The following is a 16,315-nucleotide window of genomic DNA, read 5'->3' as shown; positions in this document are numbered from 1 at the left end:
GAGGACACACACAAAACACACACAATGAGATATCACCTCATGCACATTAGGATGGCTACTATCAAAAAACTGGAAAAATTAGAACCTTGTACACTGTCAGTGGGAATGTTAAAAAAGCAAACACTATGAAAACAATATGGCAATTCCTCAAAAAAGTAAAACTAGAACTACCATATGATCCTTACTTCTGGATATATATACATATATATTTCCCCAAAAATTGAAAACAAGGTCTCAAAAAGATATTAGCACAACCATATTCATAACAACACTATTCACAATTCCCAAAAGTCAGAAGCAAATTAAATGTCCATTGATGGATGAATGAATAAACAAAATGTGACACAGACATACAATGGAATATTAGCCTTAAAAAGGAAAAAAATGCTGTCACATGTTGCAGCCTAGATGAACCTTGAGGACATTATGTAAGTGAAATAAGCCAACCACAAAAAGGCTGTATGATCCCACTTATAGGAGGTATTTTAAGGATCAAAGCCATCGAAACAGAAAGTAGAATAGCAGTTATCAGTAGCTAGGGTAGGGGGGAAAGGGAGTTGTTGTTTTAATGGGTATACAGTTTCAGCTTTCAGGGTTAAAAAGTTCTGGAAATCTGTTCTACAAAAATGAAAATATGTTTAATACTACTGAACTGTACATTTCATAAAGGTTAGGGTGGTTTTAAAAAAGAAAAAAATCCACATCTTAACTTTTATATATATTATTACATACAATAATTTTTATGAACTGAAAATAGAGTAGAAACTCATTTTTTTCTATTATCTTTATGCCTATGTTTTTATGGTAAGTGTGCATTATTTTTATAAATAGAGAAATATTTGAAAAAATTTTAAAAATACTTTCTTCTATATATCTCTTCTCAAACACTGACCAAATATTTGTGCTTACATTGTCACCAATAGAATTTATAATGTTTACTGAATAAATTAATGAATTTATCATCAACTAATGGTGATGAATAGGCAATAGCTTTCAACAATCTACACTAATAAAAGAGAAACATGCAAATTGGTTTCACTCTGCTATGCCCACCAGCCAATCAGAGCAACTATGCAAATTAACCCAACAAAGATGATGGTTAATTTGCATACGCAGGCGCAGAGTGAAGACTGAAGACTGAAGACTGAAGAGGCTTGGCTTCTCCACTGTGGCTGCAGCCAAGCCTCACTGCGGCCACAGCGGAGACGCCTGGCCTCGAGGCTTAACTTCTCCGCTGTGGCCAGACCAAAGGCCTGGGTCCCAGGTGCCAGAGGAAAACTGGTGCCAGCAGCCAGGGGAAGGAAGGCCTATTGCACAAATCTTCATGTAACGGGATTCTAGTAATATATATTTGCATCAATTTAATAATGATTTTAATATAATTGTATTTAATAAATATTGATTGTTATTAAATGCCTACAATATTCCAGACTATGTAGTTTTTAGCAACTAAATAGTCTTGCTTCTTGCAATCATCTTTAAATGAAATAAGAGAAAGGAAAAAAGAAAGAGAGGAGGGGCAGGAAGGGAGCTTATAACTAGCTGGTAACATAAAAAAGCTAGCCGCCTAATGAAATCTTGTAACAAGCAAAGATAATATAGCCAATCAATATTTCTCTCTCTCTTTCTCTCAATCTCTTCCCCTCTCTCTAAAATCAGTAAACATATCCTCAGGTGAGGATAAATAAGTAGATAGATAGATGATAGATAGATAGATAGATAGATAGATAGATAGATAGATAGATAGATAGATAGATAGATGATAGATAGGTAAAATATATGTAAACAGCTGAAATGTCCCTCATTATCATTAGTGCTAGGAACTACACTAGTCTAAATGTTCTCTTTTCTCAGGCAAAGAGAATTAGGTGTAACAATTGGTACCATTAGAGAAGATATATTCAGTTTCTGCCAACCACTACATCAATACAAGGAAATTTTTTTTCCTATTTCTATTAAGGCCCATATACATTCTAATCCAATTTTTCTCAATTCCCACAGAATCCTCCTCTGTTCTTTATGGCATGTGTTCTCCTTACTTTATTTTCTATGAACTGCCTTTCTTTTTCTTTTCTCTCTTACTCCTTTACCTCAGCTTTCTACCTAATTTTTCGCTAAATACTTCAAAGTTTTATAGAACTTGCCCAAGTTGTGCTCTCTCTTTTCTGTCAAGGACTTGTTACTTAAGAAACCTAAGTTTCTTTATTTGGATGCCATTTTATACCAAAGCCCAGAGTAGGTATGAAATAGACCTCTTCCTCAGTCATTAAGATTCAAAATACAAATATTAACTTTCACTGATACAATAAGATTTACAGGTTTAAAACTCTGTTACATATAGATAGCTGCTTGTGTACTACCCGTGAAGGTGACAGATGGCACAGGTATTATTACTCCCATATTTTTTTTTACAAGGAAACTGAGCTGAGAGCCATTATCCAGGCTGAGTCAGGAAGTAGGACTTAGGTGTCCTGAGAACTGATCCAGTCAAGCTTGTATTCCCTCTTCCCAAGAAGATAAAGTTTCGTCTTAGTAAACAGAGCCCTTTTTTCTTTAACTTTAAAAGCAAAAGTTTATTTAGAAAGTCACAGAGATGGGAGCTATGAGCTGTGGAAGAAGTGAGCCAGCTGGGCTGCGTGGGCTTAAAAAACAAGTTATGGAGTTCAAAAGAAGGGCCCTCGTGGCTTAGAAGAAGAAACGCAAATAAAACTATGTCTCATGGAAGAAAAAGTGGGAAAGGCGAGGGCATGTTCCAGAGAGAGAGAAAGAGAGAGCTGAATGGAGCACTTTAGATAAAACTTTCCTCTGTAGCTATAATTATATTGAAGTGGTGCCGCTTCTCCTGTGGATAATGCCTCCATCCGCTTTTTTAATACAGCCACCTCCTGCATCCTCAGAGTCCTCTCTCACAGCACCATGTTCAACCTCTGCCCTTTCCTCTGCTCCTCCCACTCAGCATTTATAGAAGCAACATTTTCATTTAAACTTGTTCAAATCTCTCTCTTCTTAAAAGAAAACTTCCTCTCATGCGCACATCCCTGTTATTCTCTTCTCCTTCAGACAAATGCCTCACGTTCCTCTCACTCCACAACCTGCAATCACACTTCTGCCTTACCCAGACACTGAAATAGCTGGGTTCTGATATTCTCCTTGTTCCTAAATCCAGCAACAGAAAAATAATCACAGCCTATTATTTTACTTCATTGTAGCATTTGAGATGAATAGATTTAGCAATCAATTTAGGGATTTAGCAATACCATCTTTACAGATCATCTCTGTAATTCGTCATAAGGCACCAAGTGAATGCTGTTATTGTCCCCCTCTTACTTTAAGTAACTAATCTGACAAATAAGTAATTATTTCTAGTTTGTTAAAAAAAACAATTTAAATTCTGTTATATTTTGAATTAACACATTATAAAATCATGCAAACTTTTGAAATGCTTTTTTTAATTATTATTTGAACATCTTGGCTAAAGCCCCAATTACTCTGATTAGTAAAAATCTTCTCTTGACTATTTTTTCTTAATATTGTCCCTTCTTTGGGATTCACAGATCTCTACTTTCCTGGGTACTTCTCCCTTTCGCTCTGTCCCTTCTTGTTCGCCGAGACAGTGGAATTCCTTGGTCTCTGCCCTGTACTCTTTCTTTTTTCATCAACATATCCTACCTGGGTCTTATCATCTATTTCAATAGCATCAGCTCTCCCAATGAGCTGATAAATCTTTAATCTATATAAGTAGGCTAAATCTTATAAACTGGTAGTGTTCAGATTGCTTTAACTTTAACCTATGATAATAAATTTTGTACATTTTCATTTGTCAGTTCACAATATAAATATAACACTGTAATCATATTTTCACAATGTAAATTTTTTACATTGTGACCTAGGATAGTCATAATTACAACGGATAGAGATAATTGAGATGGAGAGAGTGATAAAGAAAGAGAAAATATGTTAGTTAAGATACAAGTTCTCCTGCTTTAACAAAGAGATCTCAAAATGCAATGGCTTATATAAGAGAACTCTTTTTCCTTTTAAGTGAAAATTCAGTCTAGATGATCCAGGGACTGAAAGAGTGTCTTACTTGATATTCTGCCATTTTTGTCATGTGGCTCGCACCTTATGGCCTATGGTGGAAGCTCTGACTACAATCATCCTGTCTGCATTACATCCAGTGGGAAAGAAGAAAGGAGTAGCACCAAATCTAATCCTTTCTTTTTTATTATTTACCTTTATTGTTGAAAGTTATACAAATGTATTTCTTTTTCCTAATTGACCTCTCCTACACCCCCGCTCCAGGCCTTTACCACCCTATTGCCCTATTGTCTGTGTCTGTGGGTTATGTATATATGCATATAAATTACTTGGTTAATCTCTTTCTATCTACCCACCCTCCCCCAACTTCCCTCTGAGATTCCTCAGTCTGTTCCATGGTTTATGTCTTTTGATCTATTTTGTTCATGACTTTATTTTGTTCATTAGATTCCATCCACATATGGGTGAGATCATCTGCTACTTGTCTTGCTCTGGCTGGCTTATTTGGCTTACTATAATAATCTCCAGGGCCATCCATGCTGTCTCAAAGGATAAGAGTTCCTTCTTTTTTACTGCTGCATAACATTCCATGTTGTAAATGTATCACAGCTTTTTTAACCACTCATCTACTGATGGGCACCTGGGCTGTTTGCTGATCTTAGGTATTGTAAATTGTGCTGCTATGAATAACCCATCCTTTTTTAAGTCATGAACTGAGAGTTGCATACATCACTTCCTCTCTCACTGCAATCAGCAGAACTTAGCAATGCCCACTTCCAGAGAGAAATAAAAGACAGTTGTGGCCAGCTTAAGCTCAGAAGTTCCATTATTTTTTTATTGACGTTTTTACAGAGGAAGGGAGAGGAATAGAGAGTTTGAAACATCAATGAGGGAGAAACATCAATTAGCTGCCTCCTGCACACCCCCTACTGGGGATGTGCCCACAACCAAAGTACATGCCCCTGACCGAAATCGAACCTGGGACCCTTCAGTCCACAGGCCGACGCTCTATCCACTGAACAAAACCAGTTAGGGCAGAAGTTCCATTATTAATAGAATTGGAGAAGGGGTATTAGGACGCAACCAGCAGTTTCTGCTAAAATTATGTGAAACAGATATTTTCCAAATCAATATTTTCACTTACTCTTTTTGATAAACTGTATTTTCTCTTTTATTATATTCTAGTTCATATTTTAAAATCTTGGTCATGACTCAGTGATTATATCATAACCCCCTATAATGGTGACCTATAATTTGAGAAGTCTACTGTGTCAAATATGGTAACCAGTAGCTACCTGGGTGATTAGGCACTTGAAATGTGGCTAGTCTAAATTGATATGTATTGTAGGTATAGACCCCGCACCAGATTTCAAAGACTTAGTACAAAAAAATATGTAAAGTATCTCATTAATTTTTATAATGATTAAATGTTGAAACAATATTTTGGATATATTGAGCTAAGTAAAACAATATTAAAATTAATCTGTGTTTTTGGTGTGTGTGTTTTTTAATTCTTTCTTGTTTAAAGTATTACATAAGTCTCCTTTTCCCCCCATTGACCTCTCCCTGGCTGCTCCCATCCCCCAGCACATGCCCTCACACCTCTCCTCGTCTGTGTCCGTTGGTTTTGCTCACATGCATGCATACAAGTCCTTTGGTTGATCTCTTTCCCCCTCACCCCCTGCCTTTCCTCATAGGTTAGACAGTCTGTTCAATGCTTCTATGACTCTGGTTCTATTTATGTTGTTCATTCTATTCTCACAGAAAGAGAAACTTAAAAAACAATCTCATTTATCATTGCAACAACAAATATTAAGATTCCAAGAAATACTACCATTTGCAACAGCATGGATGGATGGACCGTCCTGGAGAGCATTATGCTAAGCGAAATAAGTCAGTCAGAGAAAGATAAATATCACATGATCTCACTCATTTGTGGAATCTAATGAACAACATAAACTGATGAACAAAACAGACCCAGAGACAGAGAAGTATCGGTCAGACCGTCAAACCTCAGGGGGAAGGTAGGGGAGGGAGGGGGTAAGGGGGAGAGATCAACCAAAGGACTTGTATGCATACATATAAGCCTAACCAATGGACATAGATACCAGGGAGGTGAGGGCATGAGTCGGGGGGGGGGGGGAAGGGGTGAGGGGGGAATCAGGACATAAATGTAATACCTTAATCAATAAAGAAAATAAAAAAATTAAAAATTAAAAAAGAAAGTTACCTGGGAATAAATTTAACCAAGAAGGTAAAGGACCTGTACTCAGAAAATTGCAGGATGCTGAAAAAAAGAGATAGAGGAAGACATAAACAAATGAAAGAATATACTGTGTTCAGATTGACAGAATCAACATCATTAAAATGTCCATACTACACAAAGCAATCTGTAGATTCAATGCAATCCCCATTAAAATACCAATGGCATACTTCAAAGACATTGAACAAAATCTCCAAAAATTCATCTAGAATAAAAAAAGGCCCCCAATAGCTGCAGCAATCTTGAGAAAGAAGAACAAAGTTGGAGGGATCACAATAGCAGATATCAAGCTATACTACAAAGCCACTGTTCTCAAAACTGCCTGGTACTGGCATAAGAACAGACATAGAGACCAGTGGAACAGAATAGAGAACCCAGAGATTGACCCAAGCCATTTATGCTCGATTAATATTTGACAAAGGAGGCAAGAGCATACAATGGAGTCAGGACAGTCTTTTCAATAAACGGTGTTGGGAAAATTGGTCAGATACATGCAAAAAAATAAAACTAGACCACCAACTTACATCATACACAAAAATAAACTTAAAATGGATAAAGGACTTAAATGTAAGATGCAAAACCATAAAAATCCTAGAAGAAGCCATGGGCAGCAAAATAGCAGACATTTGTCGTAGCAATACCTTTAACAATACAACTCCTACGACAATGAAAACTACGGAGGAAATAAACAAATGGGACTACATAAAAATAAAAAGCTTCTGCACAGCGAAAAAAACCATCAACAAAACAACAAGAAAGCCCACTGCATGAGAGAACATATTTGCTAATGTTAATCTCCAAAATTTATAGGGAACTCATACAACTTAACAGAACAAAGATAATAATCCAATCAAAAATGGGCAAAGGACCAATTAGACACTTTTTTAAAAGAAGACATCTTTTTGGTGTGTGCTTTTTAATGTATTTTTAATGACTTCAGAGAGGAAGAAAGAGGGAGAAAGAAATAGGAACATCAATGAGAGAGAATCATTGACTGGCTGCCTCCTACACACGGGCTAGGGAGACGGAGCCCACAACCCAGGCATGTGCCCAGATTGGGAATCGAACCGTGACCTCCTGGTTCATAGGTCAATGCTTAACCTCTGAGCCACACTGGTGGGGCTCTTATTGTTTGTTTAATGTGGCTACTAGAAAAAGTAGTTACATAAAAGGTCACATTTATTTCTATTAGACCACACTGCTCTAAACTCTAGATGAAAATGATAAACCCCTGTGAATATTAATACTTGAATATCCCACAAGTACTTTCTAAAACTAGACTCTATCATTCCAACTTTCAGTCGCCACCCTGTCCTTCTGTTCCCACCCTGTTTCCTGTTTTACTCAATCAGTTAAAGGCAATACAATTCACTCAGTGACCAGCCAGGAAAATTGAAAAGCACATTCTTCTTTATCAGTCACTTTCCTATATTCATTGTATATTATAATTTTACCTTTTAAATATAATATACATCTGTCAACCTCTTTTCCAGCTCATTATGAATAGCCTAGTAAATAGGCCCTAGTTCAAAATGCCATCATCTCTCGCCTATATAAATGTATCAATGCCCATTCTACCTCCATGATTTTACATGATACCTACCCCGACTAGGCTGTAAAATACTTATTTTAAAAAAAAACAAATAGTTGGATGAACACATGGATTATGTGATTAAAGATGATAAGGAGCAGCATATTTAAAAGTCAGTAACAAAATGTGTTTGCATAGTTGATGGTAAAGGCAACTGAGATCTTTGTTAGGCACAGTAGGTCCAAGTTTGTTTTTGAGGTCTGGCTACCTCTCCTTTCATCTTTTCACTTTTTTAATACAGGAAAATATTTTCAGTTATCATTCTTCCAGGACTGGCTCTTCATCTGCAATCCACTGATATCCCTAAAGTCAAAAACCTATTCGTTGAATCCATTGTCATTTCCATAGAGGACTACTGAATTCTGAAACTGCTTCAACACTTAAGGTAGGCATATGAAACAGAAGACTTGCAGGCTCACTGACTTGCAGGAAAATATCTACTTTGAGCCTGTCCAGTATTGCTTAAATTGTTGTTTCCCTTACCAACTGTTCATGCAAAAGACGTGAGGAATGCCATAAAAAGTGCTGTGGGGAAATGGAAGGAGGGAGTAAAAGAGAGAAGGGATTTAAAAGCCGATTAGTTGCTTTATAGTAAAACCCAGAGAAAGTGAGCACTTACAGGAATGTGGGTTTTATCCCTCAAAGAATTCTAGTTAGCCCACCAGGAATTAACCTTGACCCTTTTACTGAAATTAGGCCCCTGGGCGCAATGACCCTTCCAGAGAACATTCAGAGACTTTTAGTTTGTTTAGACATCTGGTGGGGGTGGAACTTCCTGTTTGTTCAGAGAGCAACAAAAAGCCTCATTGCTCTGAGGAAGGCTTGAGACCAGACCAGCTACAGGGACTCAGGCACAATACAGTCTGGTCTCTCAGGTCCCTTCTCCCAGCAGGATGGAGAAGAACAAACTCCATCCAAGTCTTATCGTCCTTTTCCTGGTCTTCCTGCCTGCAGATGCCTCAGTTTCTGGACAACCGTGAGTTTCCCATAGAGCATAAACTTAAAGAGTCCTTTTCTTCCTTTTTTTTTTCTGCTTTGAATTGAAATACTCTGTGGAACAACCATATATATATATATATGCGTGTGTGTGTGTGTGTGTGTGTGAATATATATATGCACATACACATACACATATATATGTTTTAAACTCTTGCTTGGTTCATTAAAATGCACTTTTAAGAGTTAAAAAAAGAATTCTTTCCTTTATTTTAGATTCTTCTTTACATCATTCATTTGTCTTCCTTATGAAACTGTCACCTTCTTATCTCTAAGGTCTCTTTCAATGATGATATTTTATGAATCTGGTTTATTCATTCATTACCTTTTCTTAACTATTTTTTTTTCAAATTCTCTGGAACTCTGAATTTCTAAATTATCCATGAATATACTAGGACTTTCTAAGGGGCATTAAAATGGATAGTTTTAATGGAATCAGCTTTCAGATTCTCACATTCATATTGATCTGCTGGAGACCGTGCTATTTATCCTTCCTCACCTTTCCTTTCTTAATTACCCGTCTTCCACTTTATGAGAGAAAAACAAATCTCTCCCTCAGTCAAATGTTAGCTACTGTGGAGCATTGTCCTGGGCTATAAAAATCTTCAGGGTGCCAAAAAAGGAACAATTTGAAATACTGATGTTGATTTTTGAGAAATCAAAGGATTCTAAGGAAAGGGTGAAAAAATCCTTTAATAGATCATGTGGTGACAATCTTTTTGTTTCAACAAAATTGAAAGAAGACCTAAAGGAAATAACCAGCTGACAGATGATTAGAAGCAATTCTTTCTTTTTTTAAACAAATTGGTGTTGCTTTGTTCTTTTTTTAAATATATTTGTGTTGATTTCAGAGAGGAAAGAAGACAAAGAGAGGGATAGAAACACAATGATGAGAGAGAGTCATCAATCAGCTGCCTCCTGCATGCCCCCACTGCAGTTCAAGCCTGCAACCTGGACATATGTCCTGATCAGGAATCTAACTGTGACTTCCTGGTTCATAGGTCAATGCTCAACCACTGAGCCATGCCGGCTGGGTGAAGCAATTCTTGATAATAGGGCACGGGGTGATTTCTAGCATCTAATGTAGAAGATTTACAAGAACTGGTAATAAGGATATAATTGTTTTATCTGTATATACTTACTTATATATGAATAATTTTTCATGGCACATCTATACAAACCAAAAACAGCAACAGAATTAATGTTAGACCTTTCTTAATTCTTGCAACAAGGAATACCCATCCATAGATACATTTAAAAAACACATCATTCTTTTAAAGATGTGCTTCAAAATTATTTTTATTTTATATCTAATATGTATGCATTATAATTTACAATATATTAATTTGTTTTGATATATTTTGTTATATGAGTAAGACCTTTGAAAATAACTGAATCTAGAAGAAAATGGTCACTATTTACAACTTTAGGGTCACATTACATTTAAAAGAAGAGTTAAATTGATGTAGGAAAAGGGGAAAGATGTTAAATTTCTGATCATTACAACAAAAACATTTTGATTTCTTTTTTTAAAATATGTTAAAATTTGTATTGATTTCAGAAAGGAAGAGAGAGGGAGAGAGGGATAGAAACATCAATGATGAAAGAGAGTCATCAATCAGCTGCCTCCTGCATGCCCCTTACTGAGGATCAAGCCTAGAAACCCGGGCATATGCCCTGACCAGGAATTGAACTGTGACCTCCTGGTTCATGGGTCGACACTCAACCACTGAGCCATACCAGCTGAGCATTGATTTATTTTTAAAATAAGTTATATTGGGTATCTTATTTCTATGATATTTAAAATTCCATGAAAAAATAATACAAGAATATGTTTTATCTTAAAATATCATCATAAAGCCCAGCGGCTGTGGCACAGTGGTTGAGCATAGACCTATGAATCAGGAGGTCATGGTTAGATTTCCTGATAAGGGCACATGCCCAGGTTACAGGCTCAACGTTTTTTTTGAAAATATGTATTGCATGCTGTCTAAAATTATTATGAGTTCTGTAAACAAAAATCCTTGGTGAAAAAAATGGTGAAAAGATTAAGCTGTAACAGTCCGGTAATAGCCAGAAGGAAAGGGGGCTGGAGGAGGTGGGAGAGGGCATTTGAAACCTGTATGGTTCTGTTAACCAATGTCACCTAATAAACTCAATTTAAAAATGTTTGAAAACTACAGGGTCAATAAAAGTATATACGAGGGTATTGGAAACGTTTCTGTTTTGCTCATGAGTTACCAAGACTCAAAAGTCAATCACTTAGAAGAACATTTTTGAGTGGCGCCATTGTCTAGCCAGGAGTTGAAAGGCAAATATTTAAATGCAAACATCCAGGGTTATGTAACACCCTAAGATTTCATTACTTGCTTACCACAACTGAAACTTTAAATTAGTGACTCACTTGTTTTAAGTCTCAGATTCCACATCTGTAAAGTGGAAAGCAAGTACTTGCCATACCATTTTTCTCAAGGCTGTTGAGGATGATAGATAGATAGATGATAGATAGATGATAGATAGATAGATAGATAGATAGATAGATAGATAGATAGATAGATGATAGATAGATACAGATATAGATATAATATAGATACTCAATGAAAGTTCTGTAAATTGATTGGTTTTACAGTGTCTCACCTGAAAGCTTGCTTGTTTTCTACAAAATCCTAATGTAAAATAGATTTACAACATACATATATATAATTAGCATATTATTTAATTTTAATTCAGATGCCTACATTTTTTGGTTTCTTAAAGGAAGGTAAACCTACTAATTTTGATCTATTTAAGGCTCACCTCAAGCAAAATGTTCACTGCCATAGCACTGGTGATGGACAGGGGAATAATTCTCATATTTACTGTTCAATAGCAAAGATTAATTTCATGCTTATCAATGCATTATCCTTGGTATAGAACTAATGATAGTACTCATAATTTTTATGGAAAATATTGCTGTTGATACCCATGCCTCTCCTGTAATTGGACTTCCCCATTTCCAGGCAGTATATGGCGCTGGTCCCCTCCCTGCTCCACACTGAGACCCCTGAGAAGGCCTGCATCCTTCTGAGCCACCTCAATGAGACAGTGACTGTAAGTGTTTCCTTGGATTCTCTCAGGAAGAATGACAGCCTCTTCACTAACCTGGTGGCAGAAAAGGACTTATTCCGCTGTGTCTCTTTCACTGTGAGTATGGCTGTTTGGCTTAATATACTTGTTTCTATTAGTCAGGGTCATAGAGATCCAGAATTCAGTCAAGATAAGCCTTTGAGAGGCAGGCAAGGACTTCAGAAAGGAATAAAATGTAGCAACTAAGAGTAGAAAGTAAGCATATATGCAGGAATTTATGAGATACAAATATTTATAAGCATATTTAAACCAACATAATGATCAAAGAAAGTTTGTATTAGCAAAAAAAAAAAAAGCAGCATGCACTAGACAAAGAGAAAAGGTGACTTGTTAAAATTCAATGAGAAAAAGATTAATAAAGCAAACTAGGCCAATCCTATCTAATAATAGACAAAGATGCAAATTGACCATACCTTCGCTACACCCACCTTTGGCTAATCAGAGCGATATGCAAATTAACTGCCAACAAAGATGGCAGTTAATTTGCACATGTAGGCACGAAGCGGCACAGCGAAGACTGAAGGCAGCTCCGGCTGGAGCAGTGAAAGCTTGAAGGCGGCTCCAGCCAGAGTAGTGAAGGCCTGAAGGAGGCTCCGGCTGGAGTGAAGGTCTGGGCCCCAGGTGCCGGAGGAAAACTGGTGCTGGCAGCCAGAGGAAGGGAAGGCCTATTGCATGAATCTTTTCATGCAACAGGCCTCTAGTACTCAACATAAGCCCCCAGTGGTGGGCTGACCGGAATGCATCACCCCATACTCTTTCTAAGAGTGAAAGTTATAGAAATTACCATGAGCAAATATCCAGTAACTCTTCAGTGCTGTCCATATATAAAATGCCCACAAACTATAGTAATAAAATATTGTAGTTTTCTTTCTCATGGGCCTAAATATGCTTTTACCATGCTCTGTCCGCACATAAAAACTTGCTCAAGTTCAGTGAATAACTGAATCAAGACTGATCTATAAGGTGATGTGAATCTCATTCATGACCTTTCTTATTGAGGTATTTTCCTCCATCTTATGTCCTGTCTCCCTACTTGTAAATGACAAAAATAATAGCTGTCCATGCCAATTTTCTGTGATAATAATGAGGGAGTGAAGTTAAGTAAAAGAGCAATATCTCCAGGGAGGTGTGCAACAGGGATGGAGGAGGACACATTGAAGACTGAATGGATTCTCCGGATCTGTCCTGTATTTCAGGTCCCAAGATCTCCATCCAGTGAAGAGGTAATGTTTCTTTCTGTCCAAGTGAAAGGAGCAACCCACGAATTCAGAAGGCAGACCACAGTGCTGGTTAAAAACCAAGAGAGCCTGGTCTTTGTCCAGACAGACAAACCTATCTACAAACCAGGACAGACAGGTACAAAGAGGCCAACAGTCAGGACAACTTCAAAAAGGAAAGATCCTCCCCTATGTATTCCCCAATCAAAAGCCCTATAATACTGGTTTCTTAATGGTTTGTCTTACCAGCCTATAGACCTGGTTTAAGATTTCTAGTGATAAAAAATATTTCTGTTTCAGTGAAGTTTCGTGTTGTCTCACTGGATGAAAATTTTCACCCCATGAATGAGTTGGTGAGTCTCCTAATATCTATACAGAATCATTATTACCTGTGTAACCTGGCTGGGAGTCTGTTTTGGGTTCTGGGGGAGGACTAGGGAGAGGAGAAATCTGGTATCGAGAACAGTAATTTTTGGCATTAGAATAGTGAAAGATCTTCATTTTAAACAGTATCTCTGGTCAAGAGAGTAGTTACTTTTTTTTGTCTTGGTACTGAACTTAGGAAATTGTCACCCAATTAAACTTAGAAAGTTCTCAATTAATCTCAAATATATACAGATATGAAATATATATATTTAGATATATATCAACTGTATGGACATATATTCTCTTGTATCTATTCCTTATTAGAAAGTAAGCTCCTTGAAAGCAGATATATTTTTCTTTTGTGCATTGCAATATTCCCAGAATCTATAATGACACACAGTGCATGGTAGGCACTTAATAAATATTACTTTTTAATAACGAATAAACATTGATAGCAGAGGAGCTATTTACTCTTCTTTACTCTTAGAACTACCTAAGAATTCTGTGATTCATCTTAATATTTGGGTCTGAACATAGTTACTTATAGTTCTGTTGGTATTTTACTTCTCAGCCTATAAAATTTCAAAGCAAAAGAGTGTACTTCCCTGGGATGACGTACACATTTAAGTAATATTAGTAAATACCATTCCCAATGAATGGTAGGTGCATCTATGTATTTGTTGCTGACAGCCTATTACGTTCTCATCATTATTTATTAATTGCTTTTAAATGATTAGTTAAAAGTTCTGTAAAACTTAACCTGTAATTATTTTATGTGTTTTACTACGGGTAAAGTTATTCTAGATAAAACTACCTTGCTTATAAATCAGAACTGAGAACACTTGTGAACAATTCTAAACTCCTTTATTTCTCTTTTCTCTCTCAGATTCCACTAGTATCCATTGAGGTAAGTGAGACGAAGCATTCCATAATTACATGTAAAGTAATAAATTTAGGGAAAATGTTCTTATTTGAGAGATTCTTACAATATCCCAGAAACTTGTCATTAAGGGAGAAGCCTTCAAACTCATGTAACACAGATGGTTCTAACTCATCTCCTCTCCCCATTCCTTATGACCATCCCATTTTCCTCTTTGTAGATAACAAAGAGTTTCTACAGATTCCCTAAATTGTCTCTAATGCTCTAAGCTCTTTTGTAATTTTCAATTAATGTATCTATAGGACCCCAAAGGAAATCGCATCGCACAATGGCAGAAGGTCAAGTTAGAGAGTGGCCTCAAGCAATTGGCCTTTCCCCTCTCATCAGAGCCATTTCTGGGCTCCTATAAGGTGCTGGTACAGAAAGAATCAGGTGAAACGGCAGAGCACCCCTTCACCGTGGAGGAATTTGGTATGAATTATGGAAAATCATAGAATACTTTTCTTCATATTTAAACTTCTAGGGCCTAGAATTTGAGTTTATTTTGAATCCTTTCACTTTTCCTGGGTGAGACTGGGGTTGGAGTAGAACCAATTATATACCTTACTCCCATTAAGACAATTAATGCTTTATGAACAGGACTTTATGTAACTTAGTTATATTTATAGCAATTTTTCATATCCGAGAAATAGAAAACACACTTGTTTTAGTAAGGTTACAGGGGTCTGTGATTGTTCTTCGAACTGTCTGCATTTGAGCAAGGTAGATGTATTGGAGAAGAGAGCTGCCTCTTCGGGAGCCTAAAATACTCTTAGGGAAGTGTTACAAAGAACCTGAAAGTACTAATTCCCCAGAAGCTGAAAACTAATCACAAACTTCCTTTATCTCCTATCAACAGTGCTTCCCAAGTTTGAAGTGCAAGTAACAGTGCCAAAGATAATCACTATCTTGGACGAAGAGGTGAATGTGTCAGTGTGTGGCCTGTGAGTGTTTTGGGGTTTTTTCTAATCTATTTTGGGGAAATTATTTTAAAAAGACTCAACATTTGGGATATTTTGGCTAGTGTTTTTAGGAGCAGTGACAGCACAAATACTTGAAATACATGAGAGCATCTCACCTCTAGAACTTTCCTTTCCTGTTGCCTTCCTATTTTCCCTTCTTATTTTCTTTCACAATCTTACCAGCATTATTGTAACTATCATGGCACAGGCAATTGTTCTTACAGAGACTAGGCTACAAAAGATAGTTTTTTAGATGAAAATTAAAAATTAAGAGAAAAGGCATGCTAAAAGAAGACTATAGTAAGTTTCAGCATGTTGCACTGGAGAATTCTAGAAGAGAAGGGTCATTACTTGACTGTGCTCAATAATGTTTGAGCCTGCAAATGGAAAGTGCAGATTAGAGGGAAGAGACAGGAGTAAATATATGGTAGTTAAAAGAGGAAATATAAATAGATCGGAAATGTGGATTTTCAATGTATACTTTGATTCATTTGGCGATGTTCTTATGACAGATACACGTATGGAAAGCCAGTCCCAGGACGTGTGACCGTGAGCATGTGCAGAAAGTATTATAATCCTTCTAACTGTTTTGGTGGAGAGTCACAAGCTCTCTGTGAGAAATTAAGTCAGAAGGTAGGTGGAAAACTCTACTAGGGACTAATCACGAAGGCATTGTTAATAAGCAGCAAGTCACAACATGATGCTAACTCAGGAAGATAGCACTCGATAAGAGAATTCTATCCTAGGCATAATAGTTGTTTTAAAATAAGTGAGTTTGTGTTGTATGAAAGGAGAGAAGGTTAAAATAAGTGAGTTAGCACAGTAGGAATTACGTAT

General features: G+C 36.7%; 1 protein-coding gene across 3 annotated transcripts in view; it reads left to right on the top strand.

Annotated features, from left to right (window-relative positions):
* The window catches only part of LOC132227257 (alpha-2-macroglobulin-like), a 208,403-nt gene that overhangs the window by 65,765 nt on the left and 126,323 nt on the right, over nucleotides 1-16,315 (top strand). For 2 of the 3 annotated variants that reach the window (XR_009451155.1, XM_059682167.1), the window contains exons 2-8: nucleotides 11,888-12,071; nucleotides 13,211-13,370; nucleotides 13,532-13,584; nucleotides 14,484-14,504; nucleotides 14,780-14,948; nucleotides 15,376-15,460; nucleotides 15,991-16,111. Coding sequence is in view for 2 of the 3 variants with exons in the window: in XM_059682167.1 (XP_059538150.1) it covers nucleotides 11,888-12,071; nucleotides 13,211-13,370; nucleotides 13,532-13,584; nucleotides 14,484-14,504; nucleotides 14,780-14,948; nucleotides 15,376-15,460; nucleotides 15,991-16,111 (793 nt within the window). In the remaining variant the exon portion in view is untranslated. Of the gene's footprint in view, nucleotides 1-8,712; nucleotides 8,869-11,887; nucleotides 12,072-13,210; nucleotides 13,371-13,531; nucleotides 13,585-14,483; nucleotides 14,505-14,779; nucleotides 14,949-15,375; nucleotides 15,461-15,990; nucleotides 16,112-16,315 lie in introns of those variants that run through there. The other variant, XM_059682168.1, reaches the window with a different exon arrangement.

Source organism: Myotis daubentonii, chromosome 2 (assembly GCF_963259705.1).
Source record: "Myotis daubentonii chromosome 2, mMyoDau2.1, whole genome shotgun sequence".
In the NCBI taxonomy this organism is placed as follows: domain Eukaryota; kingdom Metazoa; phylum Chordata; class Mammalia; order Chiroptera; family Vespertilionidae; genus Myotis; species Myotis daubentonii.
Note: the sequence above shows the minus strand (reverse complement) of the source record. Positions and strands in the feature narration are given on the sequence as shown.